This window comes from Galleria mellonella, unplaced genomic scaffold, assembly GCF_026898425.1.
Source record: "Galleria mellonella isolate WM207_F2 unplaced genomic scaffold, CSIRO_AGI_GalMel_v1 utg28, whole genome shotgun sequence".
NCBI lineage: Eukaryota > Metazoa > Arthropoda > Insecta > Lepidoptera > Pyralidae > Galleria > Galleria mellonella.
The window spans coordinates 1,432,245-1,448,285 of record NW_026442064.1 but is presented as its reverse complement, the minus strand read 5'-3'; the positions used below and the strand labels follow the sequence as shown (position 1 = coordinate 1,448,285).

General features: G+C 36.2%; 2 protein-coding genes across 4 annotated transcripts in view; one reads left to right on the top strand and one right to left on the bottom strand.

Moving 5' to 3' along the window:
- LOC113517669 (CUB and sushi domain-containing protein 3) overlaps positions 1 to 16,041 on the top strand; it is a 105,670-nt gene that overhangs the window by 44,657 nt on the left and 44,972 nt on the right. For 2 of the 3 annotated variants that reach the window (XM_052895413.1, XM_052895412.1), the window contains exon 2: positions 4,032 to 4,223. In XM_052895413.1, coding sequence (XP_052751373.1) covers positions 4,032 to 4,223 — 192 coding nt within the window. The remainder of the gene's footprint in view (positions 1 to 4,031; positions 4,224 to 16,041) is intronic. The other variant, XM_052895414.1, reaches the window with a different exon arrangement.
- On the bottom strand, positions 1,569 to 2,861 carry LOC113513320 (uncharacterized). The gene is made up of 2 exons (XM_026897313.3): positions 2,496 to 2,861; positions 1,569 to 1,863 (listed from the first exon to the last, which is right to left on the bottom strand). The coding sequence occupies exons 1-2, from the start codon at positions 2,718 to 2,720 to the stop codon at positions 1,621 to 1,623; spliced, it is 468 nt and encodes a 155-aa protein (XP_026753114.2). The 5' UTR covers positions 2,721 to 2,861; the 3' UTR covers positions 1,569 to 1,620.

The window sequence follows — 16,041 nt, the reverse complement described above, 5'->3', positions numbered from 1 at the left end:
CATAGTTTACGGAATACCATAAATTCAGGGCCGTACCTAGACCCATGTTAAAGGAAGGGCAAAAAACTTTTTGGTAGGGCGTAAGCCATAATTAAACGACTTCCCAAAAGCAAATCTGTCTAATTTTTTCGAGGCCTTTCATTTTAAGATAGGGCATTGGGCCTTTTAAGGGCATTGCCCCTCAAAGCGCCCCCCTCCCAGCTACGGCCATGCATAAATTGTAGTGATATTGTGTTTTTTTTTCCAATTAAAACGACCTAGCAGTGAACGCCGATTATCCGATACAGTTTGTAGCGAATTGTATCATTCGCTTTCTCCATGACGAGTCAGCCGCAGATCGTTATCAATTTGGGATCTTTCACGCCGGAACAGTACCCGATGACGTGTTACAAAATTTGTTACGCGACCACTACGATCACGACTTTCATAATTGTAGCTCTCTGTCTGTTTACTGTGCCCTTAATCTGCATACAATACACTTAGACATAGAAATAGAATTTTCAGCAAGTGTAACCGTTGTCCAATTTCGGTGAACTCTTCCAACTGTGTTTTCTAATACGAGTCTCCGAGAATATCGAAATATAAAAGGAGGTATTGTATAAAATGCTTTCTATAGACATCGCCTCTTCTGAATACTCGAAACAAAAATAATGCCCGAGATTAGTAATCGTATTTGCTAAATACCCAATAGTGAATTTGCCAGCACGTCGAGTGGACTAGAACCAAGAGCGACAGATTTTAAGGGCGGCAAACTTGTGGCAACTTTTTTTTTATAATTATAAAAATTCTAAGTAATAAAATTAAACCAGGGCATCGAATTATAGTGGGCGGTAGGATTAGCTGTTATTATCACGTGGAAACGCGGGAAATGTCTACAAGTATTAACGTCGACCGTTAACTATATACATTACGAAACATATGCCTTCTGCATCAGAGGAGTTTTGCCAGCAGTTGCCATGTTCGGTAGGCGAGTTGGTAATCGCAATTAGGTAACAGCAAAACGGTCTATATAATATTAAGTGAAACATTCGAGAGTACTATTTGGAATGATCGACTTCACTCTATGAATAACTTAAAAGGTAGTGGTTACCTAAGCAATGCATATGCAATATCCCTGTAACATTCCTTTTTTCTTATAAAACTTAGAATGGCAAACAAGCTGACGGCCCAACTGATGAAAAATGGTAAAAGTTGATTGCTTGGGTACCTCTGTTTCATTTGTGTTTCAACCGTGAAGCAGTTGTGTTTGCATTGCTGTGTTTCGGTTTGAAGGGTGAGATATGGCGCGAATTTACAGGGTACAGGGGAATAAAACCTGAGTCCTCAGGAATGACAACGCATGGGGGGTATTATGGGTGAAGCAGTATACTCTGTTATGTTCATGGTTCTGCTCATGTCTATAGGCGACGGTTACCATTTTCAATAAGGAGGGCCGTCAGTCAAAAAAAAATATACAGAACACGTTACAAACGGATGGAAAGGTATATACATGCCTAATTTTATATTTACTCAAAGAGTCTCTAAAAAGCTTTGTCATTACATTCTCTAATTTTTCAAGTACACCTCAAGAAGTCTAAAAGAACCGTGACATTAATAATACAAGTATTATCAAATAGTGGTTTAAGTGTTTACTGTGGCAAGTGCTTGACCGAGTAATGGTGCTAACGCTAGATCCAGTAGTAACGCAGCAGCGGCTATGCCACTCAAAAAGACCTTGATCCGAACATGTCTTTTTAATGGTACCCCCATAGCGAAGAGGAGCTCGGCCACTACCCGCGTCAGCTCGCTGGCGCGACGCCAGCGCCGCCATATTACAGTTGCGTTGACAGCGAAAATCGCTGCGCCTGCGCCGCACAGAAATGCCTGTGAAATTCAGCAAGGGGCTTTTTGAATGGTGATTTTAAAAAATGAACGTTCCATAGAAAAATCGCCTTCAATTGGGACAAAATCAGTTATTTTGCCTTTGATAAATTTTCTATAAAACTGACAGAGTTATGAGGTAACAATAATATATATAATGTAAATTGGACTCTCTTTTTCGCACTTAGCTCTTATTTGGGCCGTTGTGCGTGTATATATATATATATATTTACGGGGTTGCCATTTCATTATATATATATATATATATATATATATATATATATATATATATATATATATATATATATATATATATATATATATATATATATATATATATATATATATATATATATATATATATATATATATATATATATATATATAATGGCAACCCCGCCGGCGTTATCGTTATGCGCTGGCAAGGCACCAGTGAGGGATGATTGGTGAGGATGAAACGCAGGTCAGTTAGCCCGTCGTGACGAATTCAACGATAAATTAGTCACGATGGTTTCTAGAGGGAATCGCGTAGAGGTCGGTATAAGGTATATTGATAGCAATGGGCACTAACCTCCCCATTACTAACAATCCCTTCCCCCAGCTACATAATCAGTGAATAACATGGACCGACATACTTGCAAAGCCTGACCGCCACAGTTCTCCGTGCCAGCACACAGCGTGAGACCGAGCGATACGACGCAATACGTGACTAGTATCCCGCCGGACACGGACTGTTCCCACCGGAACACGCGTACAGAACGCATGTGCATAGTCAGCGCTGCTACCAACACTGCCAGTGTTACCAAACGCAAAACAAGAATCGGCATTCGCTTGCCGTGAGGGCTCGTGAACTCAGTCATACCAACATGTAACAATAGTGATCAAATCAATAATTTTATAGCGTCTTTTATGATGTTCTCTTAGATTTAATGACAATGTGCCAAACAAAGAAAGTAGGAAGTGCTCTGTCATGAAGACACGCAATGTAATTGATTGAGTAGATGACACTGACGTATTGATTGTTATTGTCAGTGTACAAGTAGGTGTCATGGCTTTTTTTTGATGGGTGAAAATGGTATGGTAACCCCGCCTGCGCTAACGGGATACGCTGGCGGAGCACCAGTGATGGGTGATAGGTGAGAATGAAAACAGGCCAGTTATGTTATACACTTGGAATTCAGCACGACAGTTTCCAAGGGGGGTTACTTGGAGGTCGACCTGGCAAGGTATATTGCTAGCAATGGAACTGAAGGCCTATCATAAAATGAAATCCAAAGTTTCGGACTCAATTTAGTGTTTTCGTTCATAACTAATATACGGCCCAGTAAATAGAGTTTAACTTTTGTTCGTCATAAATCCTACCATAGAATTCCAAAAGAATAATATTTTCATATTAATGTTTTTAAACGGTAAGCATTATGAAATTTTAACATCAAATTTGTATTTCGTTCGGCTCCGAAATTTCGGAAAACATTTCATGGTAGGCCCTCTGGTAGTCCACATTGCTGTGGGCGAAGGATTGTTAGTAATGCGGAGTATTTTTGAATCTTATTTTTACGAAGCTAAGTCTTCTTTTTTATTAACATGTTACGGGTACTTAGTACCTTTTTCAGCCGACTTTTAAAAGAAGGAGATTCTCAATTTGATTGTATTTTTTTATGTTTTTTACCTCATAAATCCGTCATTTGAAAACCGACTTAGTAAATACTTTTTCTTATCTAAAAAGGCATACTTTTTTTTATACAATTTAGAATGGTAAACAAGCTGACGGCCCACCTGATGAAAAGTGGTAACCGTCGCCTATAGACATGAACAGTACCTTGGACATAACAGAGTATACTGTTTCGCACATGATACCCGCCCATGCGTTGCCATTCCTGAGTACTCAGGTGTTATTCCTCTGTACCCAGTAAATTCACGCCATATCCCACCCTTCGAACCGAAACACAGCCATGCAAACACAACTGCTTCACGGTAGAAACACGAATGGGACAGAGGTACTTATAGATGTTCCACAGATATACATTATCAAAATCGGTTTAATACTTTAGTTTTTAAATCAAAGTAACTAGTTTTAAAAGAATTAATTTAGATTTTTTTTTGTAGGTTATTTAGTGTACTTTTTATTACTTATTACAACTTTTTTTTTAATTCATCACAACATTCTTTAGCAGGGTATGCAGCAGCATCATGCCGTTTCCCGGGCGCGCCGGCCCACTCCCACGTCACATTCTCTGACGAGGGTATGGTGGAGGGCACCGTCGCCACCTATACCTGCGAGCGAGGCTTCGAGCTCCTCGGGCCGGCCAGAAGGGTGTGCAATACTAAAGGACGATGGTCGCCGGACGGCATACCGTTTTGTGGTAAGTAATTTAATTTTATTAAAAATAAAGAAATCCTGCTTAGGGTTAAGGAAAAAAGACAAATTATTAGAACTATTGAGGACAGAAGGGGAAAAATGTTGGGACACTTGATACGACACGACGAACTTATGAACATTATAATAGAAGGTAATATAGAAGGAAGAAGGGGGAGAGGGAGACCGAGACATAGTTACATCAGGCAGATCAAGGAAGGAGTTGGTGTCGTGTCGTATCAAGAGGTGAAGAGACTCGCTGAAAATCGTAGTGAGTGGCAGGAGCTCCACCGACAAGAGCGCAGCTCTTAAATAGATAGATAGATAGAAATAAAGAATGGTTAATTTTTAAACATTCGCGTTGTTTACACGTATATTACTTGCTCAGAAGTATTTGGCCACCTATATTTTGTTTAAGTTACAAACAATACATTTTAAAGAGATCATTAATTAGATAACACTGCAAAATACTTATCTACCGTACAAACGTTAACAACTTATTGTTGTTTTGCCGACTGCCGGACATAAAACCATAATAGTGTAATTGTCGGAATTATGGCTTCCACAGTCCTCTGACTTAAACTCCATGAACTATTGTGGGATTAGCTGAATAGACAGGTGTGAGAAAGTTGTCCCATCTCAGGAAGACTTATGGAAAAAACTGCAAGAAAAATGGCAAAGGATAACCAAGACAACATTGGAAAAATTAGTAGCTAGTTTGCCGAAGCTTTGTGAGACGGTCATTAAAAATAAAAGTGGATACATAGATGAGTCTAAAATTTAAAAATTATATTCTTATTATGTCTAGTAATGGCTAATAAACATGTTAAAATAATTATGAAGTAGTTTCACTCAATCAGACATTTATAAAGTCTATTTTATTGGGTGGCTTAAATACTTTTGACCGATAGTGTACATGGTGGTACAATCCACGTCGAAACGTCGGCAATTAAGAAGCATGGGATCTACCATGAAATGTAATTCCGAATTTTTGGACTCAATTTCGTGTTTTTTTTTCGTAACGAAATCGGCCCAGTAAATGGAGCTTAACATCGCAAATCCTACCATAATGGTCCAAAAGAACGATATTTTAACATTTTTAAACGGTATGTATTATGTAATTTTAACGTATAATTTGTATTTCGTTCAGCTCCGAAATTTCAGAAAATATTTCATGGTAGATCCTCAGGTATGTAAGTACTATTTACCTGTAAAGGTTTTTCATCGTGTTGAGTCCCAATAGTGTATTTAAAATATAAAAAAGATAAATAAATAGAACAATCGTTGCGGTTACCAGTATAATATCCACACGACACTACCCTTATATTGACGAATCTGGATAATGCATCTATGCAACCATCCTGAGTCTATAGAATGAAATAAATAAATATTTTTATAATGTACATCATCAGTGAATCACAAAGGCTGTATATTATTTTGTATCTACTCGTTTGAAACCTGGACGTATTGCTATTATTACACATAAAAAAAACACACACAATAACACACTTATATTTAAACTAAAAAAAAACATTAATCACGAATAAATCAAGGCTATATAGCCTGTACAAATCGAAAATGCAACGATTTCCAGCTATTAAATTAAATTATAATAATTACTAACAAAATTAACTGATTAGTAGAAATCGGTCTCTTTTAATTTGTTTTCGTTTTAATTTGCCACTTCTAATATCTCACATGCACGCGCGGTATGCGCGCACTCGAGTTATGTCATTACTAACTATAATATAATACAAGCGGTAATATTATTACCGGTGTATTACTATGCAAAATGTTACTCCAGTAACTAATGACGACATCCCAAATTGCATTAAAGCAAAACGTTGCGGCCGCATCGCAGCCCGCCGCCGCTGTAGTATCGCATCTCGCCGTTTGTATGACCCACTTTTACTTTCTTCGTTGAGAAATCACTTCACACGGGCCATGAATGGAGGCGAAAAAGCGGAAGGCGTATTGTGCCTTATATATTGTGCTCCCATCGCTCTCTCCGGAGAGTGCCTCTTGCCATTGTCGCGCCCTTGACTCTGACGGTTGCGATGTTATCGCCTCTCTGGATGTAGACAGTACGTTACCTAATCACTATTATTCTGTGTCCGGACGTAGATTTAAATGCGTTTGTTTATTTAATCCACGATGGATACATAGAGTAATGTTAAAGAGATTATATCTTAGAACGGCGATACGGATGGCTCTTTGAATATTTTATAACTGATCAAGTGCTTTTTATTTGTTCGAAATTTAAATGGACTTACGTCTATTTTGAAGCGATTTTGAAAATAAAAAGGTTGTCTTTTTTCACGTTTGTTACCAAATAACTCCGTCAGTAGTAAACCGATTTGGATTATTATTTCTTTATTAAAAAGATACTTACGGATTGATCTTATAGGAAATTAATCAAAATCGTTTCTGTAGTTTCGTTTTAAAACCAGATTTAATCGATCAACTGGTTTCGCCATAGTTATAATTGATTTCACTTTTCCGAATCGGAACCTTAGTGTCGAAAATATTCGACTAGATTCAGAAACATCCGGGACCCCAAAAATATAATTACCATATCTTTTATTTAATTGAAAAAGAGAGAAAATCAACAACTACAGGGCTTCAACAATGAAAAACAAAAAACAATAATAAAGACAGAAACCTCATCATAGACTTCAATATTAGAAATTAAAAATACTTTAACTTAATTAACAGTTTTAAATGTGGCATATATTTAAAAACTCATCTCAGTAAACTTATCTCTTTAAGTCTGTCATGTTTTTTTTTTTTATTATAGTTAGTTGATATAAAAAAAAGAAACTTATATATCTCCACGCTTAAAAAATATACCAGTAAGCTGAGTGTAATTCATATAAGGACAAAAGTTAATTATATTTTTAATTTGCCCATAAACAATTTGCCACCAAATATACACTATAAAGAGCCTTTAACACGATCATAAAATTAATCACTATGACTCCGTGGAAAAATTCAATTAAAGCTTTTTTGTTTTAAACAACTAGTAGTTACAAAATAAAGAAAATAGTTGAATATTAAATAAAACAACTATAACCAATTAATACTTAAAAGAGAAAGCATTAGGCTATTATATTTAAGTTTACGTAACTTGCTTCGGCGTAATAGTAATAATAAAGTAACGGAAGTCTTCTACATATAATTTCCAATATATTGGAGTATGAAAAGTAATAAAAAAAAGTATAAAAAAAAAAACATGACCGGATAAAGACCTGTTTACACGGGTTTAAAACTAAAACAATGCACTCGTGTAGGTGTGTCGTGTAGGTGTTGCTAGTCACTAATCGAGTGTAAGTTGCTACAATTAATCTAAGTTATAAGTCAAAACACACAATTAATTGTTTACACGCATTTTGTTGAGGAAACAGGCAATCATAATCAATATCATCATCATATCAGACTGCCATAAAGAACGGTTTTAAGCCACCTGCATCCGCTGACTCCCTGCAGTGCAACATGATCCCTAGAAATATACAAAATATGCGTTGGCCTTGATAAAATTTAGTTGACAAAATTTATTACCGTTATTTTTTTTTTTAATATCAGATAGAATAAAAAAGTAAAATTAAAAATGTTGTAACACTAAAATGTCTCTACAATATTTTTTCGAAAATATTCAAATACTTTCATGTAGACATGGGTAACAACTGTACCGTTTTGATATCTATATATTGGGTCCTTCTGGGCCCTGATGGCAGATAAAAAGTTCATCACCCATTTCAATATCACCCGTACCAATCAGATATCTATATTAATAATAAACTCTTTATTGCGCACAGTAGAGATGTATACAAGGAGTATTTATACAGAATGTGCATATATAAAAGGCGGCCTTATCGCTAAAAGCAATCTCTTACAGACAACCTGGCATAAAGAATGGATACGTATACAAAGAAAGGTAGATGGCGCAAGTCAGACACAGTAAATACATAAAAGGAATCAAACAAAATTGCAAAATATTCTAAATATAAAAATAAGATTACAATACATAAACATACATATATAATATAAATAATAATACATAAACATAAATATACTAAATAGATCGAGATAAATCACACATAGTAAACGTCAAAGCAAATTAGAGAGATAGGTAATGAGATTTTACCAGCCTCTTGAACGAGGCAAGAGATATTCATTTCTATTGAGTTCTGATATTATGAGATGTTACATATTGGATCACCGTTATTTAATATATCAATTCTTGGACCAATATACAGATACTGTAATAACAATACATCTCTCTATTCTTATTTAAAAGTTTCCTCTTATCGGGGTAATTAATTCATGTATTCTTCTCCAGCTAGTTCTATTACAGGCCATATCTTTGGCCATATCATTATCATAAAGATATGGCCTGGAATAGAACCGACATGACACCTAGTCCTTTATTTATCCCATTTAGTTAATAATACATAAATTTTGCCTTATATTATCCATTCCTACTTTAATAACAGAGGGAGACTGTACAAAAGTCGTTTGCTTGGCCACCTCTGTCCCATTCGTGTTTCAACCGTAAATCAGTTGCGTCTGCACGGCTGTGTTTCGGTTTGAAGGGTGGGATATGGCGTGAATTTACTGGGTACAGAGGAATAACATCTGAGTCCTCAGGAATGGCAACGCATGGGGGGTATCATGGGCGAAATAGTATACTCTGTCATGTCCATGGTGCTGCTCATGTCTATAGGCGACGGTTACCACTTTCCATCAGGTGGGCCATTAGCTTGTTTGCCATTCTAAGTTGTATAAAAAAAAATGTTTTAAGCTTAGTTCACCTTACCTTTAATTTCTTTAGTGTTTCAGTGGTGGCATATAACATTACTGTGGGTAATTAATTAATGGTGATGACGGTGTAACAATGTAGACTCTGTTTACAATGTTACAAACCGCCACTAAAACACACGCGGCTAATGCTTTCCAGTGTGATCCCGGCATAGAATAGGCCATCCCTTCCCTTCCCATGGATGTCATAAGCAGTAACTAAGGGCAAACTATTTCGCGACCCCCGCTCTCTTCGCCATTTATTTTTTCCATGTATTTTATAATATTACAAACATGTTGTAAGAACTGAATACTTCAATCCATACAATTTTTTTATGCATTTGCATAATTAGATTTCGAATAAATACAGAATTAAGTTATAACAAAGTTTTAACATCGAATACATTTTTTTACTGAGGTAGACTGTCCTAGAGGGTCGCGACCCACACGTTAAAAGACGCTGCTTTTATGGTAAAGCTTTAGACCCGTCTTTTGTACTAAACATATATTTTGTTCTGACATTATTAACAATAAATTAATTAATAAATTTATTATTTCTTAATAGAAACAACTATATTGTTTCCTCCTATTATTGTACGCACACTGCCCGCTGGTAATTAATGCTCCATTCCACTCAGAGTTTGCTGGAAGAGAACACTTACAGAGTTAAGCTCGCCTGTTGTACATCTTTATTTAATATATATCTATTATATGTTTGTAATTTTTTGTGTACAATAAAGAATAAATAAAATAAATAAAATTTGTCAATCTGTTCATATTTATAATTAATTTATCTAACTTTCCGTTATATTTTCTGGTACTTAACTATATTTGAAATGTTTTATTTGCCTTGACAAATACTGCCTATACACACTTATTATTTCGTGTTTCGGTATCTACCAATTTCACAAAGACTAATTTTTTTTTTCGCGAAAATAAAGTGCTAATATCACCTATAGTTACGTACTTTTACGCTCCACGGCAAATAATGTCTCACTTATGTTCTTGGTCTGGTGGTTAGCATATTTTTTTTTTCTAAAAGAAAAAAGAGGTTAAATGACTCTTAGAATCTAAATTTAGTCTGTAATTTTTCCTTAATTTGCATAGACGACCTTTTTAGTTATTCTAGCAGTGCTAGTGACTTCTTTCGCTCGGTAGCAGACAGCTTTGTAAGTAGTAGCTAGCTTTAACCTGCGACTTTGTTTGCGCGCCCAGTGTATTTATTTAGGTTTTTTTTTTATACAACTTAGAATGGCAAACAAGCTGACGGTCCACCTGATGGAAGGTGGTAACCGTCGCCTATAGACATGAGCAGTACCACGGACATAACAGAGTATACTGTTTCGCCCATGATACCCCCCATGCGTTGCCATTCCTGAGGAGTCAGGTGTTATTCCTCTGTACCCTGTAAATTACACCAGCCCATTGCCACTTCAGCTTGCTTATCCTTCGGGCTATGTCGGTGATTTTGGTTTTTTTACGGATATCCTCGTTTTGGATTGGATCACGCAAAGAGACTCCGAGCATAGCCCTCTCCGTAGCCTGCTGAGTAACTTGTAGCTTTTTCCATACGGGTAATCGTGTAGGACCAAGTTTCGGTCCTGTAAGTCCTCATTGGCAACACGCACTGGTTACCGGTACTAACTACTAAATAATATATTGATATCAAATTGCATTGCAATTAACATAACATAGCCTCCTTCTTGGCGGGTTTTTTTTTTGATGGATGAAAATGGTATGGTAACCCCGCCTGCGCTAACGGGATACGCTGACGGAGCACCAGTGAAGGGTGATAGATGAGAATGAAAACAGGCCAGTTAGCCCATCATGATGAATTCATCAGGAATTAACCATGATAGTTTCCAGGGAGAACGGCGAGGAGGTTGACCTGGTTGGGTATATTGCTAGCAAAAGGATTCTCAGTCTCCATTACTAACAATCTATTTCCCCCCATTGTATATCTATTGTAATATAGAGAAACTGCACGAAAGTACTCTATCTAATTAAAGGCATTGGTGTCTAAGATACAGGCTATGCCTAGTCAAGACACTAATGTGCTGGGCATAATGCTACATTTTATACACATATAATTCACTTTAAAATAATTAACTTTCATTATTATTATTATATTTTAAATTTACGATATCACGGCATAAAACAGGTTTTACAGGTGTACACGGGTCTAAGCCAAGTGCATAACTGTGTGCTACTCGTATGTTTTTTGTATAAATGTTATTTGTCTTGTAATATTATGTTAACCTGTAAATGTAGGGGGGAAAGGGATTGTTAGCAATGGAGTTTGACAGCCCCATTGCTAGCAATATGCCTTATTAGGTCGACCTCCACGTGGTTCCCCCTGGAAACCATCGTGAACAATTTTTGTTGAATTCGTCACGATGGGCTTACTGACCTACTTCATCCTTCACTGGTGCCCCGCCGGTGAATACCGATAACGCGGGTGAGGTTACCATTCCATTATCATCCATTAAAACAAAAAAACCTGTAGATGTACCAGGAACTTCTAGTCCAATTTGCAAAAACTTCCTGACAATTCGTTATGTATTTAGGATTACGGCTTTCTGTTATTGATGGTAAATACTGGGTGGTATCTTTAGGGTATTTATCGTCTGCTGCAGTTGTTCCTACCATTGGAACTATTATCTATTCACGCTGTTCGTTTATGCCTTATCCCGTGCGATAACGGTAAGCGATGTCGGTCCATAGTGGTGTTTTAATTGTTGTGTTTATAACATTGCGGCGGTGTGGCGCGGCGACAGGTGGGCAGGCGGCGTGCGCGCGCGCATCGCGCAGGTGTCATTGTGCAGGAAACTGGGCCGGCGAGGCGGCGGCGACCGCGACACGGATATATAGATATCAAATGGATACTGCCCTTACTAATCTTATTTAGAATTAACGGAATTTTTCATCGTGCCTCCAATCAAACTGTTTATAATTACTCCTCTCCATCCAAAGGTTGCCTGGAAGAGATCGCTTTTAGCGATAAGGTCGCCAATTGTTTTCTCAGTGTAATATTACCTTGTAATTGTTTGTATTTATAACAAGTTTACTATTATATCTATATAGTCTTATGGAGGAAATAATTAAGAGTATCTATTTATTTATATCACATTTATAATCAATAAATTCTCTTACCGTGTAGAAACACTTTTGTAAGAGCCACTTCGACAAGGTTTGGTTTTTCATAAAGTGTCATTTTAAAACACGCAAAGAAACATGCATAAAATATAATTTATGACACAGAGATAGACTGCTCCTCCCGTCATCTTTGCTGGCTATGCATTCCGCTGACCCCTTTGACAAATTTCCAGATTCACTTAAAAGAAATGAAGTAAATGACAATATTTTTATAAGAAATCTTAGAAAGTTATTAATTACTAAATGTTACTATGCTACTAACGAATATTTGAATGACAAACAGAATTTATTTTGTTATCTATAAAACAAATAATTAATTTTAAATTGATAATTATTTAAGACAATTATTTTTTATTTTACAATGTAAATATGAATAATTTTAAACTATAGAATATATTTATTTCTCTGTTTGCCCAATGGTTGACTGGTAGAGAACACCGTCCGGTGTTAAGTCCGCCATATGTACATAGAATTTTACTGTGCATTAAAGTTTAAATAAATAAATATACCATAATAATATTATACTAATTGCAAATAAAAAATGAATAGACACACATCAATACTTAAATAATGAATAATAATAATACAGAATATACGTACGTATTGTGAAACGATTTTAATTATTAGATTTTTTTTTTTTTTGATATTTTAAGGGCTTTTACCTTCTTCAGGTATATCAGTCCTATTGTACCCTGAACTGATTTCTCCAACAAAACTTTATCTACCTTCCCTAGACGCGGAAAGAGAAGAATTAATGGGCATCAATAATTTACAGAGATGTTCAAAAATTTCTGGTTTAAGTTCAGCTAACATAGTTTGAATAAGACCAACATAATATTGTAACAAACTCATGGACTGTTTCTAAAGTAAAAAAAAGTTTATTCTCTCTCGTACTTGCTGTGCTCAACAGGGTTCATACTTGAAGTTATTTTGTCTACCAACCACATTATGTAATACAATAAGAAATAAATAAATATACAGACACAAATTATTTACAATTATATTATAAACTAGTCTTTTTTTAATCTATGTTTAATTTAGAATATTTTGTTTTTAAACATGTCAATTTGTTTTTTTTTCTTTTATACTACTTAGAATGGCAAACAAGCTGTCGGCCCACCTGATGGAAAGTGGTAAACGTCGCCTATAGACATGAGCAGTACCATGGACATAACAGAGTATACTGTTTCGCCCATGATACCCCCCATGCGTTGCCATTCTTAAGGACTCAGGTGTTATTCCTCCGTACCCAGTAAATTCACGCCATATCCCACCTTTCAAACCGAAACACAGCCATGCAAACACAATTGCTTCACGGTTGAAACACGAATGGGACAGAGGTACTCAAGCAATCGACTTTTGTACAAAGTCTCCCTCTGGTCAATCCCGTAAAATCTAAACAAGTTATCTACTACCATAATTATAACGAAGCAATTCTACTTATTAATTCGCTTAAAAAATACACTAGTTATTAACCTAGGCTTCCTCCACGTGATCGGTTTAAAAAGCGGCCTATATCCTTCTCAGTCTTAAATGACCTACCAAACTTTATATGGTATACCCGAGCCGTTAAGGCGCCAAGACGCAACAAACAAACTCACTTTCACATTTATATTATTAGTAAAGATTACACGAACGTTCCACTACAGTTTTATATCTTTGTACTTATTCGATCATTGATGACTTCGCGTGACTGACAAATTGAGTACGAATTTATTACGATATGAACGGAATGGTGTATTTATGTAGGTATATCCATAGATCCAGCGGACGATTAATAGTCGAGATGGTGACGATAATAGATTTACAGATCTAGCTGTGTCCAGCCATTGAAGTTATGTATATTATTATAACAGAAATGTACTGTTGTTTTTGAGGTTTTTTTTAATAGATGATAAAAGAATGGCTTTGTCTTTTTCTCTTTTTTTTTGTCTTTTTCTCAATGTCCTCTACCCAAAGGTTGTCTGGAAGTGATTGCTTAGCGATAAGGCCGCCTTTTGTATCACTTCTCATTAATATTTACTGTATTTGTTATTTCTCTTTTTACTTGGTGCAACAGTGTAAATAAATAAATAAATAAATAATAGTACCCTATCAGGTAGGCCTCCACGTGGTCCCTCCTGGAAACCACCGTGCCAAATTCTAGGTGTATTCATCACGAGGGGCTAACTGACCTACCTTTTCATTCTCACCTATCATCCCTCACTGGTGCCCCGCCATCGTCCACCGTTAGCGCAGGCGGGGTTACCATTTCATTATGTCATCAATTTATAGCACTGGTAGCTTGTAAGCTTAAAGCGAGCTGAGTTTTTGTTCCATTAGCGTCCATGAAAAAATATGAATGGAGAGATAGCGCGGAAATTGTCACGTGTCACCTAGTTAAAGAGTTTACTTTTTTTTACAAATATATTACACACGTATCCATAAATGGCGACAATTTTCTAATAAATAAATTCACCCACTTCGCATCCGTCCACTGGGTCGGTGACCCGAGGGGTCAGTGTGCCACTGTGGCAATCCAATCAAAGGTGCACGTGCCGAATACTAAACAACTTCCATATAAACAGCGTGACAAGCTCGTACAAATAAACGTATTGTTTCTAGAACGACTCGCAACTCTTATGGGACTGGTTTCCTATAAATTAATGTACAGTCATGCATCCCCATTGTGGTGATTCCAAAATGGGACATCGTGTATTATTTTGACGGTAAAACAATGACACTATAAATGAAATATTTAGCTGGTGTCTTATGTTTAGTCATGCACAGATTCTATGATAAGATATAATCTACGCAGGATTGCCAGATGCTATTATGATTTTTACTCAAACGTCAAATATATATTTTTTTTTATTCAAATCGATAAGTTGTACAAGACTTTTAACCAGTCATTTATAATTAGTATTGTTTTTTCGAATTTCACTTCCTTTTGCCATACTAAAGTAGCGAAAACAAAATCTTTTGGCATTTTTTTAATGGATGACAATGGAATGGTAACCTCGCCTAAAGATATACGCTGACCGGGTACTAGTGATACATGGCAATAGATGGGAATGAAAAACCAGGCCAATTAACCCCTCGTATCGAATACATTTGGAATCCAGCACGATGGTTTCCAGGGGGAACCACTTGGAGATCGACCTGATAGGGTACATTCCTAGCAACGAAACTGATAGTCGGCATTACTAACAATCCCTTCCCCCCACCTTTTGCCTTACTTTAGCCTCTCCTTCCCTTATAGAATCCCTCTGATAGAATAGCAATAAATATAAATAATTCATAATAGTAATTTTAATTTCCAAGTAGTCAGCGCCTGATTATCGAGCAATTTCCGGCTATAATAAATTTGATTAAGGTACTTTCTTAATTAGATAGATAGATAGATAGATACTCTTTATTGTTTCCTCCAAAAGATTACAATAGTAAACTTATTATAAATATAAACAATTACAAGAAATAATCACAATGAGAAAACAATGGACGACATCGCTAAGAGCGATCTCTTCCAGGCAACCTTTGGATGGAGAGGAGTAATTATAAACAATTTGGTGGGAGGCACGATGAAAAATTATACAATAGTATCATACCTACTTGTACATCAATTAGTCCATCGCCCTAAGGTTGTCTTAAAAAGATTGCTCTCAGCAATAAGACCGCCTTACTGTACTTATACCATTGTATCGTTGTGTTTGTAAATTGTCTTGCTTATTTCCTATATTGTATAATGCAAATACAGTATACTCATTCATTCATTCATTTATGGCGTGAATTTACAGGGTACAGAGGAATAACACCTGAGTCCTCAGGAATGGCAACGCATGGGGGTATCATGGGCGAAAGAGTATACTCTGTTATGTTCATGGTACTGCTCA

Bases quoted from the DNA above. Each gene is read 5' to 3' on its own strand.
- LOC113513320 (XM_026897313.3), bottom strand. From the start codon at position 2,720: ATGACTGAGTTCACGAGCCCTCACGGCAAGCGAATGCCGATTCTTGTT. The intron at 1,864-2,495 runs GTATGTCGGTCC...TGAATTTCACAG, and splicing joins GTGGCGGTCAGGCTTTGCAA to GCATTTCTGTGCGGCGCAGG.